Source organism: Mus musculus, chromosome 2, assembly GCF_000001635.26.
Source record: "Mus musculus strain C57BL/6J chromosome 2, GRCm38.p6 C57BL/6J".
Lineage (NCBI taxonomy): Eukaryota > Metazoa > Chordata > Mammalia > Rodentia > Muridae > Mus > Mus musculus.
The window spans coordinates 76,839,557-76,851,830 of NC_000068.7; the positions used below are offsets into that span (position 1 = coordinate 76,839,557).

General features: G+C 39.7%; 1 protein-coding gene across 4 annotated transcripts in view; it reads right to left on the reverse strand.

The window, feature by feature from the left end:
* Ttn (titin) overlaps window positions 1-12,274 on the reverse strand; it is a 278,578-nt gene that overhangs the window by 135,577 nt on the left and 130,727 nt on the right. For 2 of the 4 annotated variants that reach the window (XM_017317139.1, XM_011239438.1), the window contains 22 exons: window positions 11,999-12,208; window positions 11,014-11,088; window positions 10,750-10,824; window positions 10,439-10,531; window positions 9,701-9,778; window positions 9,261-9,515; window positions 9,003-9,086; window positions 8,723-8,800; window positions 8,169-8,252; window positions 7,832-7,915; window positions 7,557-7,640; window positions 7,070-7,360; window positions 6,680-6,757; window positions 5,466-5,540; window positions 5,216-5,299; window positions 4,649-4,723; window positions 3,820-3,936; window positions 3,215-3,292; window positions 2,212-2,280; window positions 1,978-2,070; window positions 1,534-1,833; window positions 677-757 (listed from right to left, as the gene is read on the reverse strand). The exons of 1 other annotated variant lie outside the window; for it this stretch is intronic. In XM_017317139.1, coding sequence (XP_017172628.1) covers window positions 677-757; window positions 1,534-1,833; window positions 1,978-2,070; window positions 2,212-2,280; window positions 3,215-3,292; window positions 3,820-3,936; window positions 4,649-4,723; window positions 5,216-5,299; window positions 5,466-5,540; window positions 6,680-6,757; window positions 7,070-7,360; window positions 7,557-7,640; window positions 7,832-7,915; window positions 8,169-8,252; window positions 8,723-8,800; window positions 9,003-9,086; window positions 9,261-9,515; window positions 9,701-9,778; window positions 10,439-10,531; window positions 10,750-10,824; window positions 11,014-11,088; window positions 11,999-12,208 — 2,541 coding nt within the window. Of the gene's footprint in view, window positions 1-676; window positions 758-1,533; window positions 1,834-1,977; window positions 2,071-2,211; window positions 2,281-3,214; window positions 3,293-3,819; window positions 3,937-4,648; window positions 4,724-5,215; window positions 5,300-5,465; window positions 5,541-6,679; window positions 6,758-7,069; window positions 7,361-7,556; window positions 7,641-7,831; window positions 7,916-8,168; window positions 8,253-8,722; window positions 8,801-9,002; window positions 9,087-9,260; window positions 9,615-9,700; window positions 9,779-10,438; window positions 10,532-10,749; window positions 10,825-11,013; window positions 11,089-11,998; window positions 12,209-12,274 lie in introns of all 4 variants that reach the window. One more of the 4 variants, NM_011652.3, reaches the window with a different exon arrangement.

A 12,274-nucleotide genomic window follows, 5' to 3' on the forward strand; every position in this document is an offset into this window, starting at 1 on the left:
TGTACAGTGAAAGCAGAACAGTCACATCACAAAGCAGAGACAGCGCTTTACACACACAAGACGGCACTTTACAGAGTTGACTTTTGACAACAAACATGACCATGAAAGTCCATGGAACACCCAAGTTACACCAACAAAACTTGATGTGGACAAATGACAACACGCTGGTACATGGAGCCCTTTCTGCTCACCCTGGCAGGATAATTGCACCGTTTTCTTCAGTGATAGCTTTACTATATTCTCATTCATAGCCTCAAATTATGTATTAATAAGGATGTTAATGAATAAAGGAGGGGCACTACCACATAGTCATGATGTATTTACAACCAATAGCTTAATACATCAATAATACATAGAGAAACAGAGGTCTATCAATAACGAATAGGGAAATAGAAGTCTATCATTAAGGATATCAGAGAACAGATAATCAAATACACCAAAGGATGCCCACATTCACACTTTGGTCACTAGGTGTTTGGGTTTGGCTGTTTTAGGATAACAACAGTGACATCTGTGTTTGTAGACCTGCTTTTGGTCATTTAAAGATATTAATTATTTTGACATTCCCCTAACACAAAACAGGGAACAAAAACACCAAGTCAAACAGAAAGCAATTGTCAAGCAATGAAGAAGCAACTGAAGACAGTTCTGAGAGTACAGTTTTCGCATAAAATACCTTTAGCTGGTGGCTCTTTTCGAGGAATGACTTTAGTGGGTGGCTTTTTTGGAGGGATGACTTTCTCAGATACCTCAGGTCCTTTAAAGATATTAGTGTTTGGTTTAGAATAGACTCATAAAATACTATGAAGCACCACTTATATTAAAACTGTACAATGGGGTCTCAGAAAACAGTTTATATTTTTTTACATTTACATTACGCCTGCTTCAAGAAAGCTGTGATTTTGTCATTTATATAATACATTGCTATGTAAAACATACAGATTCCATTATATCAGGTATTCATTTGGGCCTGATCTGGAGTAGTCCTGTAGACTATGGATGTGCAGCACTATGTCCTGTCCTTAGAATTTACTAGAATTTGGGTACCATGGCTAGTGCTTCATTTACTTTATTCTTTCTCTGATGAAGATAACCACAAAATGGCAAATGCTTTCAATAGGTAAATATTAGTGCACAGGTGACTCAAATGAGAATGGTTGCTCTGCTGAGACCATAAATTCCTCAGTAAACTGAGAAGTGTGTCAGTGAATGAATGACACCTGTTATGCTGGTACCTGTGATAATCATACAACTCTTGCTAGACTATAAAAAAGAATCCACACAATCAGACAGCAGTGTATGGAGCATGGAGCTAAGTCAGTAAGTATCAAGCTTAATTCTTGTGCCTGTAAAAATGGATGACTCTGTGTGGTTACCCTCTATACCTTGTCACTTTCTGAATCAAACAACTTAAACTCATGCTTAAAGTAGTTCCTGGGCTAATGTCCTGAACTGAGCCTGCAAGGTACTTTGGAAACAAAGTTGGTAAGCGCAAGCTATAACAAACTATAGCGTCCGCAGGATCCTTTATACCTTTTTTAGGTGGAATTTTGGGCTTTTCGTATACTTCCACTTCTTCAGCCTCTAGGAACTCAATGACCCTGTGGACTTCTTCCACTTTGTGCTCTTCTTGGAACCTGCGCTCTTCCACCCTGATGAACTCCTCCACCTCGTGGAACTCCTCTTCCTCAAAGTATTCCTGCACCTCGTGGAACTCCTCTTCTTCGAAAGCCTCTTCCACTTTGGCTTCCACGAGTTCTAGCTCTATTCTTTCTTGGACTAGTTCTTCTTGCTGGTAGGCAACTGATATTTTTTCTTCAAAAACAGCTTTCCCTGAAAGAGCATCGACTTTAAGAGATTTGCTATTTTTTTTTTAACAATAAGATGAAACAGATGTCAACTGAAAATGTAAGAAAAACAAGTAAAAGAAGGCTTCCGTGAAAGAACATGAAGATCAAAGAACTTTCCAGAAAATACCTTTAGCCGGTGGAACAGCTTCCTTTTTGGGCACAGGGACTTTCTTTTCAGGGATTTTCTTCTTTTCTGGGACTTTCTTTGGCACTTCAGGCACTTTAAAGACACATTTTAAATATTTACAACCACCAAGAGTAAGCCCCTGGACATTGCACACCAAAAATAAGACACATGGACATAAAACATAGCTTAATGAAGAGTTGTTAAAGGATGTTGGGTTTAAAAGAGAAAGTGTACCTTTGGCTGGTGGGGCCTCTTTTTTCTGGACCGGCACGGGAACCTTTTCCTCAGGGATTTTCTTTGGCACTTTAAAGACATTGGGTGCCTCAGTCAGACAACAACGCTCAACAATACACACCCCCCACCCCAGACACCAGTGGCTTCGTCAGTGTATGTAGGACATTATCTGTGCTGTTGGCCAACTGTCTTACAGGTAACAGGGATCCTCTTCCAAGCGCTCACTTGTGCTATCTGTGTTCTTAGAAGCCGACACGTGCCCACAAAGAATCATCTTTGCTATTTTTAAAACAGCAGAGGTTACCAATACTGGGCCTCATTTTACTATTTTTAATTTGATGATTTTTTTTTCGACCTGATTATCACCCTAGAGTCTCTGGAGCCTGACCTAGGCCTCAGGAACTGTTGGGCATGAGGCTACAGGCTGAGGAGTCTGCTGTGAGAGGAAGGGGCAGTGGGCCATGGTTGCTGTAGATGCAATCTGGAGCATTAATTGAACTAAGAAGCAACAAGAAAGGAAATTTTGTAACCCTGAATTTCCGGGTTAACTATGGTAAAACTGACACGGGGATCTTTAAGGTTATTACCTAAGTATCAGAACAGATTTTTTTTTTCCTGTTTAAAATAGTACATATAGGGAAAACTGTTATAACACGTAGTGTGAATTTAGTCATATAATGGAAAGAAGTCTAGGAATTATATGAGGGTAGGAAGGGTTACTTGTTATGTCCTTAAATACAGAGAGATCATGACGGGGCATCAAAATTTCCAGTTATTTAAATTAAGAAACTTCTAATGTAATCCACACCAGGTACACATGTGGATTCATTATTTACCTACTGACACTGTCAGACATCTAAGGAAATGCAATACATGGCATTTTAAATTGTAATTAGTCAGTTCTCTGCAACAGTTACTTTAAGGAAGAAGTGAAAGAAGACACAGAACTTTTCAGAAAAAAAACATTACTGTGGGGCTAAGGAAGTGTCAGGGGTTGCTATACCTTTTGCGGGGGGTGCCTCCGCTTTCTTAGGGACAGGAGTGGGAGCTTCGGGTACTGCTTTCTTCACCACTTCAGGTGCTTAAAAGATATTTTATGGACATGTTGACAAAAGTCACATGCAATGAACAGAACAACACCCCATTTACAAACTATAAACAAAGCAACACAAAACACTGATTTATTTTAGGAAGATGTTAGCAACCTAAGTGATAAGAATCCCACCCCCAAAGGAGTGTCACCCCCAAAGGAGTGTCACGGCAGCTCTGCCAAGATTTCAGTCTTCAGCGATACACGGTTTAAGAATTATTCTTAAAAGCGAATGCTTTCATCACATACATAGATTGTTCTCCAGCATTTGAACTGAAATCAAAATTGAGGATTGCAAACTAGGGGGAAGGATTTAGTAACAGAAAATTGATAGTCAGATTGCAGGGAAGGAGGAAAAACTGGGGAGAAAGAAAGGCCCACAAAGCTTCAGCTACCAGGAGTGTGCACTCTCCAGGCCTCATGGCTGTGCTAGCAGGAAAGTATATGGCTGAAGATTAGGGCTAGACAGTTCTGAGCACCAAGGTTTTGGGATGTCCAACTCATCAAAGTGGCTGTACCTCTAGGTGGCAGCACCTCCTCCTCCTCCTCCTCTTCCTCCACTATCTCTTCTTCTTCTATGCTAGGCGGCTCTTCTGGAATCTCTTCTGGAGTGGGTTCTTCAGCCTCCTCATATACTTGAAACAAATTATTTTGTAAATTATTTTTTTTAAGTCCCTTGAATGTTAGATATGTTAGATTAAAATTACACCATCTTGAAAAAAACACTCGGCCTCTTAAGTGCTCATGAACACTCTCTATTCTGAAAAAAAAAAAAAAAAAAAAGCCCAGTCTTTAAAATATTCCAATGTTGAAACTGGAAGGGGCCCCAGAGGACTTAGTTGGAATTATTATTTTTTAGTGAAGGTGGGAAGATTTTTTTAAAGCAATTATTCTAATTAAATTATTCTAATTATTGTAATAAGCACCTATCCTGATCCTAAATAATTACGAAGTCAGATTTTCTGCACTAGTTGTTCAAGTTTATCTGAGCTTATTCTGGGAAAGCCTTTTTCCATCACGACTCCTGAAGGCATTGGATGAGGAAATTCTTCTCAGTAGTCACACACAGAGACAAAACGTTGATTTCACAGAGTTAGTGAGGGAGAGAAGAACAGGGGTTAGTGGGTCCATTTCAGTTTTCCATTGAAACAAGCCACAAATACACAGGCAGCGCTGTGCACAAACACTAAGAAACTGGCCTGCCCAGCTCCTCCTAGGCAAGTGCTACTTCCTATCAGAGCTAGAAGGTCTATTTATTTCTACAGTGAAGTGTATATTATTTCCTTTATGTATGAGATAAGGGTAAGACAGGAGCACTTAGAACTGGTTTCTTAGGAAGTCATCTACCTTCAGCTGGTGGAACTTCCTCTTCTTTAGGGGGGATGATCCGTCTTTCTTCCACCTTCTTAGACACCTCAGGAACTTAAAAGACATGGATTGTTTTAGGCACTTAAAACTCATATGCTGAAGAAGACTACTTAAAGACCAAAGTTCACATTTTCAACCCAGGAGAGTAAACAGCACAGCAGAGAGAAGGGGACGACACACTGGCATGGTCACAGTTAAGGAGCAAAGGAAGAGGCTTGCAGATCCATCGTGAGACTGTCTTTTGTCTTTTGTAGCTGGACTCACTTCTTTTTTTAGCAAGAGTGACAAGTACTTGCTCACTTCTGGCTCTTTAAAGATATATAATATCTGTCATTTTAATTTTCAGGAATAACATACAAAGGAAAAACAAGGCAAAAAAAAGAGCAACACTCACACAAAGTGGGAAATGAACACAACAGCAGCACAGGTACAAAAGAGGAACAGTGACAAAGGTCAGTGACAGATCAGAGAATGCCAGCCTGTGTGCTGAACATCCTATGCGGATGACCTCTCAGGTCAACAATGGAGCAGCCAATAAGCATGTACCTTTGGCAGGAGGGACCACTGCTTTCTTAAGGGCAGGGACAGGCACCTTCTTTTCTGGTTCAGGCTTCTTAGGAACCACAGGAACTTTAAAGATATTTTGAAATTTCAGTCTCACAAACACAAGGACGCCGTGTACAGCAATAACAGAACTGACATTCACAAATAGCAGATAGGGCATTTTGACTTAGTGTGTGAAGGAAGGAGCGTGTCCCAGGTGCTTGGGAATACAAGAACATTGGAGGTATTATACCTTTGGTGGGAGGAGCCTCCTCTTTCTTGGGAACAACTACTTTCTTCTCTGGCACTTTCTTCTTGATCTCAGGCACTTTAAAGACATCATTTCATGATAAGAATGTATTTTGAAGAGCAAGAAAGAAAGCAAGAAGTCTCTTCACACAGGAAAACCATCATGCAACATTCACTCAGAAGAGGGAGGGAATCTGAGCTGCAGCCTAACAGGATATGACTGGAATTTGCTAGGCAAGGCATCAGCAAACAGCTGGTTATTGAGGCCAGATGCTATCATTTCCTTGGCTTAAATTTTACTAATAACCTAGCTAATACCTATCTGAAAATTCATGTGGCTATACAGCCTGGTGGAAAACATTATACTTATTTAAATTTTAAAGCCATCATGGCTTTTGGGGAAACATTATTGTAGTTTAAGGTATGAATACACTTCTAGGTACTATATCATGACCTGATCTATGATGGCAAATACTAATTTTCAATGATGCAACAATATATCTTGTCTTATTTTATCTTATAGTAATATTATTTATTAGAATCCCCACTTTAGGAAGGAGCTAACTAAGGCTCAGATTGGCAAAAGGACTCAGAGTAGAACAGCAAAGTCTCCTCTGTTCAAAGTTCAAAGTCAAGGTTAAATCAAAACATGTTGTGTTTCCATTTATTTTTATGTTTTGAAAAATATAAACTACTAAGGTTTTAATACAGTCAGTACTTTGACATAAACTATGAATCAGGGTTTTGATAAATACATTGTTTTTCCTTTTCAGGCTAGTGTCACAAAGGCACTTATTGCAAGCCAGTACAAAGGATGAAATTTAAAACATGAATTTATGGAGGGGGCAACATTAAAATGTAAATAAATAAAATAATTAATTAAAAAACCATGAATGTATGTATTTCCAGGTAAAATTTTTCTTATAGATAATTTAGATATTCAGAGAATCTATATGAGTTATTACATGGTTTTAATAAAATTACATCAAGCCGAGTGGACCTTTTGCAGTAGCTGTGTGATAATACTGCCTTTAACCTATCATATAAAATAATACTGTGTGAGCAGCATCTAATAGAAAATAATGGCTTATCAGTGTCCTCATCAGCTTTGGGAAGTAAAATTGGCTGTCCCTTTTATAAGAGACCCATCTGATAAAGCTATCAGTCAGAGGGTGGGGGCTGTGTGCTCACTCGGGGGGGGGGGTGGTGGTAGTATACCTTTGGGAGGTGGTGGAGGCTCCACTTTTTTAGGAACAGGAACGGGGACTTTCTTCTCAGGGACAGTTTTCTTTGGCACTTAAAGACATTTCATTTAAAGACATTAAGAACTGCATACAATATCACATAGATAACTAAATACATCCAAGGAGAGGACCACAAACAAACAAACAAAACAAACAAACAAACGTCAAATAGAATTTGAAGACGTGCAGATAATTTACAATGGACAGACATACAAAACAGGTGCAGAAGGCAAGATGAAGATGTGCCTTTGATGACACAAGGCCTTGATAACAACATCATAAGTGATTATATAAAGTAAGAGACAAATAAAGATGGGGAGGCAGACACCAACATAAAAAGTCTTGATTCCAAGAACTGCTGTACCTGGTGCAGGTTTTGGCACCTTAGGTTTAATCTCTGGAAGAGCTTCTTCCTCAGGTTGAACTTCCTCTTCCTCAGGAAGAACTTCCTCTTCTTCAGGAAGAACTTCCTCTTCTTCAGGAAGAACTTCCTCTTCCTCTGGTGGAACTTCTTCAGGTGGAGCTTCCTCCTCAGATGGAACTTCTTCCTCAGGTAGAATTTCCTCTTCAGGAACTTCCTCAAATGGCACTTCTTCTTCTTCTTCTTCCCGAGGTAGAGCCACAGGAACTGGGACTACCTCCCGTTTCTTTGGCGCTTTAAAGATATTTATTCAATTTATACAGATTCTATGCTTGTGTAAAATATGAACGATAGCAGGGTAACATGAAAAGCAAATGCTCTTTGGTTACAATGACCACCGATGTACACATTATCAAGCAAGATGGTTAGTGGGACCTCTCCAGCACTCGCCATGTTCCCCTTGTCCCAGTTCTGCCCGAGATTAATGTACCTTTCGGGGGTGGGGCTTCCATTTTTTTCAGAAGAGCTGTTGGTTTCTTTTCTTCTGGAATGGGTTTCTTGGGCACCTCTGGCACTTTAAAGATACCATTTGTCTTTAAGAATGTGTCCTTCCACAGTGTTTTATAGCACAGTGTTTTATATTTATATGGAAGACATTTTTAGCAAGACACTTTTATAAGCTTGTAGTTCATACAGGGGCATTTTCTTATGAATGAACACTAATGTGAGACTTCCCCCTTGTGTGTAAATCATGAAATAATGTACCTTTTGCAGGAGGAGCCTCTACTTTCTTAGGAGTAGGCGCTGGTACCTTCTTCTCAGGCACAGGTTTCTTCGGCACTTCTGGCACTTTAAAGAAATGATTTAGAGAAAATTTTATACAACACAAAAATCATTGAATCCAAGCATAGTCTGGAAAATTATGATAAAAATCATAGTGAAGAAACCCCAAAGCAGCATTTCATTTTAAAAATAGAAATCTGTTTTTGTAAAGAGATGATACTAAACTGGTGTACCTAAAGAACATATTATTGAACTAATTAAATATTTTATTCTCCTATAAATCTGAAATTAAATTGTGTGCTCCAGCACGTTTGTGTACCTTTGGCTGGTGGTGGTTCCACCTTTTTGGGAACAGGTACTGGTGGCTTCTCCTCTGGTACAGGCTTCTTGGGCACTTCCGGGACTTAAAAGATAATAAATAAGGTCACTATGACATTTTCCTAATCACAGAGAGGTCTAGTGACTTAGGGACAATTGAATGATCACAGATGTGTCAATGATTTCACTGTAAGACAGAAGCTAATAATAGTTACAAAACAAGGTGCTAGACATGCAGGAGAGTTACAATAAAAACCACCAAATAAACACAGAACAGAGACACGGACAGCACAAAAGACGTGGTGATGGTTTTGGCCATTTTGATGGCGTGAATTTGTTTTTCACTAAGAATTCTCCACCGAAGAGGGCACAAGTGTTAAATAGAAGCATGCTGGAATGGCCACATTTGGAGATGAATATATGGCAACTGGCTTATGTGACCAGCTAAGTGGTTCTTGTTCTGGTGTTAATGTTATTAACATCATCACAAGGCAAGGATGACTAAGGCTCACCAAGTTACACCACATGGGTAAATGGCTGCATTAAGAGCTGTACCTTTGGCAGGTGGAGCCTTCTCCTTTTTAGGAATAGGCACAGGAACTTTTTCCTCTGGCTTCTTGGGAATCTCAGGCACTTTAAAGACATTGTTTAGAGTTAAGTTCTGACTGTGAGGAACAACACCCACATCAAGCACATCTAACGTTGTAGCAGCACATGGCAATACACACACACACACACACACACACACACACACAGGTTGTTGTAGCCAGAAGAGAGGTAAGCATTTGAAGACAGATGAAATTGTCTATGTGCATGTCGTGTGAGTGGTATATACCTTTGGCTGGTGGTGCTTCCTTCTTTTTGGGAACAGGAACAGGTTTTTTCTCTTCTGGAACAGGTTTCTTGGGTACCACAGGCACTTTAAAGATAGCAATAAGATTTGAGAATATTGGAGAAGATATGTGAAAAGCACACAGGTATCATATACTTCAGCATCTAAAAAGGACTTAGAGATCAGTGCCAGTAACACCCCAGTCAGATCCCCCAACTCTGAGCTGCCACTTCCTTTCCATTGGTGGGAGCTTTCGTCTACCTTTGACTGGGGCCACAGGCACCACCTCTTCCTCAGCTATGGTCTCCTCCTCTTCATGAAGGTGTTCTTCCTCTTCGTGGATATATTCCTCTTTATGGACGTACTCTTCTTCATGGACATATTCTTCTTTGTGGACATACTCCTCTTCATGGACATATTCCTCTTCTTCCTCTACAATGTATTCTTCATGGGCTTCCACCTCCTCTTTGAAGACAACAACCTCTTCCAGTTCTCGTTTTTTGGGTACCCCTGGCACTTTAAAGATATCATCTTTAAGTTGGCTATTTTCTAATTCCTCAATAAAGTTGAGACATTTTAAGAGCACAGACCCACATATAACAAAAGATAGGCTTTCTATTTCCCACAGAATAATGGTAGACACAGAACTGAGCATGAATTCAACAGCAAGGAGGAGTAGCAACACAAGCAAAGAGAGGTACCTCTAACAGGCACTGCCACTTCCTTTGTAGGGGCAGGTATTTTTGCCTCTGGGACAACTCTCTTGGGCTTCATAGGCACTTGAAATATTAAGTATAAAGGAATTTTAGAGTCAGAAAGAGGCCATCTAACCATTTCTAGCCTTCTTGTACTTTAACTAGAATAATTTTTGTAGCTGTCTCTAATAGAACATATAATTTTCTCTATCAAAATCCTTCTGTTTTTCCATGGGATGGACTCTGAATATTATAGCAAAGTTAACCCATAGAGGTGTTCAAATAAGTTTCATGTACCCGAGCAAGTTTGCAATTGGAAACAAATTGGAAATGGTGGGATTTGTTTTTGTTTTTGTGTTTAATATGGTTCTGGTTACAAAGCTATTCTAAAAAAACCCCCCCAAATTTGCAAAAGTCGAAAGATTGCAAAGAAGTTGTCTAAGATAAAATAAGGAAACCTGGGTGCTCAATTTGCTTTTTAAAAAGTTCTTCAAAATGACTTTGGAATAGTTACCAATTTTCAGTGATTTTTCTTATATTAATTTAACTATATTAGGAATATGCTAAGTGGTCACTGAATTCAAACAAAAGTATTCTATTTGAGAATATCATAGGCCTGGGGCAATGCACAGCCACTGGATACAAGACTATAGAGAGAGTTTGAAGTCATGTTAGAGCTGATGCTAGAGACCAGTAGTGTGAGAGGCAGGTAAAAGGCTCCGTTCTAGGAAGAGGTGGTTATACCTTTGGCGACCGGTTCAGTCACCTGCTGCTTTTCACGTTTGGTAATTGAAATCTGTATTTTTTCTTCAACAACTTTCTTTGGTTCTTCGGGAGCTTTAAAGATATTGATTATGGAAGAATATCACAATGAATCCCACAAACATCATAGAATAAATATCAACAAAGCACAAAGACCTGGCATTAAGAAATGGAACCAGACAATATAATTAGCAACAACAGAGAGCAGAAGACATGGTGGTGGGTCAAGGTCGACACGGTCACAGCACAGAGGTGACGACACTGCTTGGAACAGTTACTGCTCTATCATGTACCTTTGGGTGGCAGAGGTTTGAGTTTCTTTTGAATGGGCAGGGGTGCTTTTTCTTCAGGGACAGCTTTCTTTAGCACTTTAAAAGACCAATAGTAAGAGATTTACAAACCTGAACTAGACTCTTAAGGGTGAGAACAAAATCTTAAGACATATACAATACAACAGTCCCAAACACACAATTTATACACATCCACTACAACACATATCCACAGTGGACAGATGGGGAAAACAAAAGACTCCATCACGGCTAATGTTCTCACTCTACCTTTTGGTGGGGGAGCCTTGGGTTTAGCAGGCACCGGTTCTTGGGCAGGTTTCACTGGGACAGGCTTCTTGGGTTCTTTAAAAGCACAAAGTGTTTAATGTTAGACTGGAAGGCACAAGTCAAGAAATACTCATTAGGATAACTGATCCTCTATGTTCGCAGTGCAACCACAATCTCTAGAATAAAAATTAGAGGTGAGAAGAATAGGTCCCGAGAGCTGTAAGCAAGCTATGTCTGATTTCCTTGTGGCCATTCCTTTCAGTTAGGCCATGGGAAGGCTCACAGATTCTCATTTCACTTAAGATAGGCAACATGTGACACAAAGTTTTCTATCTTGGACATTGGTGTTTAAGGGCCTCAATGAAACCATGCAGAATCCTCTCAAAGAAGTAAACAAAAACTCTTAAGAAGTGAGAGGGTATGGATTCATTTCACATTTCTGGTAGGAGTTGATGCACATGAATTTGTTATCTATTTTACAGTAAAGAAAGTGCCCAGATTCAGAGCTCCATAAGCACACACATTATCTTCCATTAAAAACTGCTTTGTCAGGACTGGAGAGATGGCTCAGTGGTTAAGAGCACTGACTGCTCTTCCAGGAGTCCTGAGTTCAATTCCCAGCAACCACATGGTGGTGGCTCACAACCATCTTTAATGGGGTCTGATGCACTCTTCTGGTGTGTCTGAAGACAGTGACAGTGTCTGTATTTATTTATTTTGTGTGAATACAAAATAAATAAATACATCTTAAGGAAGAAAAAGAAAACTGCTTTTTCTTTCCTAGAAAAGCACTTAGTAACAAATATTCAATGCTGGGTGCCCTGTGGGTAGGGAAACCTAACAATAGCCTTAAGATTTATAGAGCCATTTTCCCCTTCCAGAAGTGATTTAAAACACTGAATTTACTAAATGACAAAGTTATTTTACCCCGATTGCCATCCTATCACATTGGGTTCTAAGTGTACTTCCCATGGGGCTGTCATACCTGTGACGTATTCCTCATGCTCTTCATAGTGCTCCACCTCACGCTCTGCATACTCGTCATACTGGTCATATTCTTCGGTGGGTTCGTACTCCTCAAACTCTTTATACTCCTCATAGTCTTCGTAATCCTCATACTCCTCCTCCCGATGTTCTGAAACAGTTTCTTCTTCTCGGGTGTAAGACCATTTCTTCTCTTCTGTCACAGTCACTTCTAGAATAATATTGACACCAGGCAGCATTTTATTCGAGGCCCATTTAGCGGCAATGTGCTTTGACT